The sequence below is a fragment of the Pteropus vampyrus genome, unplaced genomic scaffold (assembly GCF_000151845.1).
Source record: "Pteropus vampyrus isolate Shadow unplaced genomic scaffold, Pvam_2.0 Scaffold256, whole genome shotgun sequence".
Taxonomy (NCBI): Eukaryota; Metazoa; Chordata; class Mammalia; order Chiroptera; family Pteropodidae; genus Pteropus; species Pteropus vampyrus.
In genome coordinates, this window is record NW_011889037.1 from 828892 (window position 1) to 834407 (window position 5516).

The 5516-nt window shown below is 65.7% G+C and overlaps 1 protein-coding gene across 1 annotated transcript in view; it reads left to right on the forward strand.

Annotated features, from left to right (window-relative positions):
- ZC3H3 (zinc finger CCCH-type containing 3) overlaps window positions 1–5516 on the forward strand; it is a 69183-nt gene that overhangs the window by 51446 nt on the left and 12221 nt on the right. Inside the window, exons 6-9 of the mRNA XM_023520288.1 lie at window positions 2786–2864; window positions 3133–3198; window positions 3271–3432; window positions 3514–3610. Coding sequence (XP_023376056.1) covers window positions 2786–2864; window positions 3133–3198; window positions 3271–3432; window positions 3514–3610 — 404 coding nt within the window. The remainder of the gene's footprint in view (window positions 1–2785; window positions 2865–3132; window positions 3199–3270; window positions 3433–3513; window positions 3611–5516) is intronic.

Consider the following 5516-nt stretch of genomic DNA (forward strand, 5'->3'; position numbering starts at 1 on the left):
AGAGCTCACTGGCCAGCAGACCAGATACCCTGTCTGCTCATGTCCTCCACCAGGCATGTCATAGGGCCACCACGGCCACCCGCCACCTGGCTTGTCACTCCCCATTGTCCCCTGGTTCCCACAGCTGGAGGCGAGGTACCTGGAGGCTGAGAGAAAAAGACAGGTTTGCACTCAGCACCTCATCTGCGTGGGTTCACCCAGAGCCGCCGTCTGGGCCCTGAGTCCAGCCCTGGAGAGAGTCCAGGCTGCCGTGGAGGCGGCGGGTGGCAGTCAGAGCAAAAGAGGGACCAGCGTCAGGGGCCAGTGGCCGGGGGGTGCTTCCTGTCTCCCCAGCACAGGCCCTGCTGGGGGGGAGCTGTAGCCCTCCTCATACTGGCTTCTCCCCCACACACTCCCCAGCCTTCAGGCAGTAAAGCGAGGTGAGGCCTGGGCAGGGTGGGGGCAGGACAGAGGCAGAGCTGCCTGCACCCCCCTCTGTGAGGAAGGGGCCTGCTCTGGCTCTGTTGGGGGCCCCCCAGCTGTGTAGGAATTAGAGAAATTCCTCCTCTGTGGCGGATCTTTGACTTCAGCGAGTGCACCCCTCCTGGCCCCTCCTGGCTGCTGGGCTTCTCCAGGGCACTCAGCCCCTGCGGGTGCCAGCCACCCGAGGCTTTGAGGGGCAGGGGAGTGCCCAGGCCTCAACTGTGCCTCCTTGTGGGCAGACCTCAGCCTCCTGGACCCTGGAACCAGGCCCTGCCCTTCCAGGCCCGAGCCCACCTGCCCCAGGGCCCAATCCCGAGACCCCTCTGCACAGGCTTTGGCCTGGGGCCTGGGGCTGCGCCCGGCCTGGTGTGGCATGGCCCCACCGTGCTGGAGCAGAAGTTGCAGGTCCACCTGCCAGAGCCACCTTGCTCGGCCTGGGCTGCAGGGCTGGCCCCTAGGCCTCCAGGCCTGAGAGGGAGGTAGACGTGGGCGGTCTCCTCGCTGCTGCTCACGGCCACCGCGCGGCAGGTTGTGGGTCTGTGCGCCTCAGCTCTGCCGTCCGTCCACTCTGGTTGCTGCGAGGTCACACGTTCCATTACAAGGTTCCGTCCTGTCTGCAGCCAGGCACCGAGGCCCCACCCACTGCCTCCCTCCCTCCAGACGCCTCTTCCTGGGGCTCCCTCCGCCATCCTAGTCTGCTCCCCACGGCTGACCTCAGACCCAGGGCAGGGTCAGGGAAGAGGCTGCAGGGACAGGGGAGTGACCTTGGGGACGGGGCTGCAGTGCTATTCTGGGACATCCCTGGGAAGTGCGAGTTCTCTCGAGGGCCGCGCCTCCCGGGCTGCAGGTCTGGCTTGTTCGGCACCTCCAGCCTCCGCACCCTCTCCAGGCGGCTGCCTGAGGTGCGTTTTTAACACCACAGAGCGTTTGAGAAGCCGCCTCCTGTTCTTGGCAAAACTCTCAGCGTGAGCCCCACAGTGGCAGCTTTTTGAGTAAAAAGTGCAAAGGGGACCAGGCCTAGGGACCACGGTCTGACAGGCGGACACGTAATGATAGCGGTCCCTGGCAAGAGCAGATGGCGCCACAGCGTCACAGGCAGCCTGGGTGACAGCCAGGGAAACGCGCTCACCAACAGCTATCAAATTGCACTCTGTCACCCACCGGCTGGCAGGTGTATGGTACCACGTGCCATCTGGACCGACCAGTGTCCTCAGCCTGGGAACCAGGACACCATGGTCCCCTCAGTCTGCCCCCAGCCCCCTACACTGTAACCAGTCTGAGCCACCGTGCGAAGCACTCTCCTCCCACCGGGGGTCCCGCTTATTAGCCTTGGAACCACCCTGTTTAAACTTGAGACTGTGGTTCAGAGAGGGACAGACACTGGCAGAGGGGTGGCTCCAGCGGGCAGAGAGGGCGAGAGTGCCCAAGGGGTAGTCAGGGTTTAGCAGTGGCCAGATGTGGGAAAGGGGCATCTGAAGTCCAGCCTGTGGGGGGCACGGGAGCTTGGGTCTGGACAGGCCACATGGCGTGTCAGCACTTGTGTGACTGGGTGGGAGCTGGTGGCCCCGGGAAGGTTGCCTCGGGGAAGGGGAGGCAGGGTGTCTGCAGGGGCAGGAGGGCGCCTCCCCAGACCTCCCATGCGGCTCCAGTGGCAGCTCAGGGCCAGGCAGCTTGGGGACGTCCCTTTAAAGCCTGGATGCTTTGTCATCGCCTCAGGTCGCTAGAATTTCTGAGTGATGTCACTCGTGCCTCCTACCACCAGATCCATTTCAGCAGCTGCCTGTGAGAAATCGGATCTGGTCTGGGAAGGGTCATGTGTGTGTGTGAGGACCTGGGGAGCCTTGGTGGCCGTCCCGTGCAGGCTCTTGCCGTGCCTTGCTCTCGGTTCTGGGGGTTACTTCATGTCTGACAGGCAGGCAGGGGGCTGCACTCTAGCCTCGATCCTCCTCCCTCAGGGCGAACTCACACCAGCGCAAGACAGTGTCTCCCGAGCCCCAGCTGCCCTGCTGTGAGCATCATCTGGTGCTCCCGTCCTGTCACCACTGTCCACTTTGTAAACAGCTTCCCCCGGGTCCCACATGGTGACCTCAGAGGGGCCTTGCTTGGTCTCTGCACTTGGGGTTTTGCGGAGTGTCTGTGAAGCACCTCTGTGGTTTGGGGGAGCAGGCGCCCACCAGGGCCCACAGGGCTGGGAGCCCAGCGTGGCCGTCGGGGCCTCCGCACCCGCAGAACCTGGTGTGACGAGGTCGGCTTTGTGGCAACTTTTTTTTTTTAATTTCCCTTTGCAACCCTTTAAATACATAAAAACCATTCTCGGCTACAGCAAAGCCAGGTGGCATCCCTCGGCAGAGGGAGGTGGCGGGCCCCCCCGCACCCGCTGTTCTGGTACCACCTGCCTTGAGGTGAGCCCACTGGCCAGCAGCTGTGTGGCTTCGGGAGCCACACGGCCGGACCTAGTCCCTGCACCTTGTCCCTGTGGGACACCTCGGCTGCTCCCCTGCACCGGGGGTGGGAGTGGGTGTTGGCCTACAGGTCCGCTTCCTTAGCACTGTGTCCCCAAGGGGCCTGGCAGGGACCCTGCCCGAGGGAAGGACAGCAGTGCCTGAGCGGAGGGTGGGGACCCTAAGGGGGCCGGAGCCAGGGAAGGGGCGGTTGGCTTGGTGCGACCAGGCCCGTGGGCTCTCTCCCCGCAGGCCGGTTGGACCTTTCCAGCAGCTGCAGTCGCTCCCTGGCCAGGTACGTCCCTGGGGCTGTGGGGGGGCGGGGGGCCCCGCGCAGCCGCGGCCTCACGCCGCCCGTCCCCCGCAGCCGGGCGGTGCAGCGCAGCCTGGCCATCGTGCGGCAGGCCCGGCAGAGGCGGCGGCGGAAGGAGCAGGAGTATTGCATGTACTACAACCGCTTCGGCCGGTGCAACCGCGGCGAGCGCTGCCCCTACATCCACGACCCCGAGAAGGTGGCCGTGTGCACCAGGTGACCGCCGGGGCGTCTCGGGTGGGCGGGCCCAGGGTCTGGCCTCAGCAGCGCCTCACACCCTCCTTGCCGTCTGCACAGGTTCGTCCGGGGCACGTGCAAGAAGACGGACGGAACCTGCCCCTTCTCTCACCACGTCTCCAAGGAGAAGGTGAGCGGCAGCTCGCGGGCCTCCCCTGCGCGTCCCCTGAGGCCCCTGCCAGGCCCCGGTCCCCCGGGTCTTCCCTGAGGAGCTGGGGACATTCCCTTCCGGCTGCCATTTACCTTAGCTGACCCCGAGGGTGTCCACAGGCCACACAGGAGGGCTTCACCTCCCCCAGGGCTCGGAGGTGTGTGTGGGGGGGTGTCCCACAGATGCCTCCAGGCCGCTGCGCAGGGGACAGGGGCACACAGCGGGCCCTCTGGTCCCAGGCCCCCACCCCGTGGGCCCCAGTGAGAGAGCAGACCCCACTGCAGGCCTCCACGGCTAGGGGGAGAGCCAGGGCAGGCAGGTGGTCCCCGTGCCTGCTGGGAGTGGGCGGGGCTGGGAGCTCTGAGGTCAGGGGTCAGCGCTGGCTGGGAGGCTTGGAGCAGGGAGTGGGGTGCGCTGGGGCTGGGGAGGCCGTGGCAGCTCAGGCGCGATCTGGCAGGGGCGATGCTGCTGCACAGCTGTTCCCCTTGAGGAACTCGAGAAGAATCAGCATTTCTCTCCGTAATAGAGCTTCCAAACTCTGCTGTGAGCAGTTTGGAGATTCGCGTGAGTTTCGGGTTCATTAGCCGCCGGCTGCAAGGCGGGCGCTCACCCTGGGCTGCGCAGTGCGGACGCCGCGCCTGCGCCCCGAGTTCCCGTCGCTCTTATTTGTGTGGACGCGGCGGAGCAAACAAGGTTAATTGAAACGAGAGCGGGGCCCCCTCTCGCAGCGGCCTGCTGACAGCGGAGTTCCGTTCGGGGTGCGCTGGCTTCATTATCCTTTTTATTAGAGCTAATTTGGGCTCTAGATCAAAAGCCACATTAAGGGATTGTCTGCAGCGCAGCGCCGCCAGCCCGGCCGCCCCCTCCCCTCCGCCCGCAGTTAAAAGGCAATTAAAGATAAACTTCGCGGGCCGCAGCGTAGAAATCGCCCTTTGTCTCTGCTTTCTCCCTCCTCCTCAGCCTCCCCTCTGCCCCGCAAAGTGCAAAGTGCAGCGAGGAGCCCCAGGGCCAGCGCGTGGGGACCCGTTGGGGGCTGCAGTGGGGTTTGGTGGGGCGAGTCTGATTGACAGAGGGAGGAGCAGGGCAAGCTCTCCCTCACCCCCACCCCTGCCGAGACCCCAGGTGTGAGACCCGCAGGGATGAATGACCCTGGTGGCAGGTACTAGTCCCTGTGAGAGGGGCAGGGCCGGCAGCGCCCGGGAGAGGAGTCAGGGCCAAAGGTAAGGCGGGCTGAGATCCGAGGCCCTCCTGCTGGCCCTTGGGCCTGTTTCCCCCGGTGGGGACGGGGTGGGTTGCACAGCTCCCTCTCCAGCCTGCAGGCCAGGCGCTGCTGGGGCCACACAGCCCTGCCCAGGCCACCTACTCCATGTCCCCCACCAGGTCTCCCATGGGCCGCCTGCCAGGCCTCCACAGTGCCAGCCTGCGGTCAGTGCGTGGACTTGGGCTGCTCCCAGGCGGCTTCCTGCCCACTGAGTCCACTGCCCACGCTTCTTCCCTGGGCAGGGTGGGGTCTCCAGCCCGCGGACGCTGCTACTTCCCACTCATCAGGCAGCTGGAAAACTTGCGGGATTTCCAGACCCCGTAGGCCGTCGCCCCCCAGCCCGTGCCGTGTGGCCCCACAGCCTGGAGACCGGGCAGGCTCAGAGCAGGGGACGGACCCCGGCAGCAGCACATCTGGGCCTGAGCCGCCCTGTGGTGCCGGAGCCAGCCCTGCCTCCATGGCCTCGTCCTGCCTGTGTGACCGTGCCTCCTGGGGAAACCAGGGCCTGATGTGGGGGGTGGGCAGCCTTCACCTGGCCTGGCCCCAGGTGCCCTGGCTCTTACTGGCTGCCTTCCTGCTGACCGGCACTGTCCAAGTCACCCTGGGGCAGGACCACATGAGGGTTTCCAGCCATGAGGCTCGTGCTGGCCA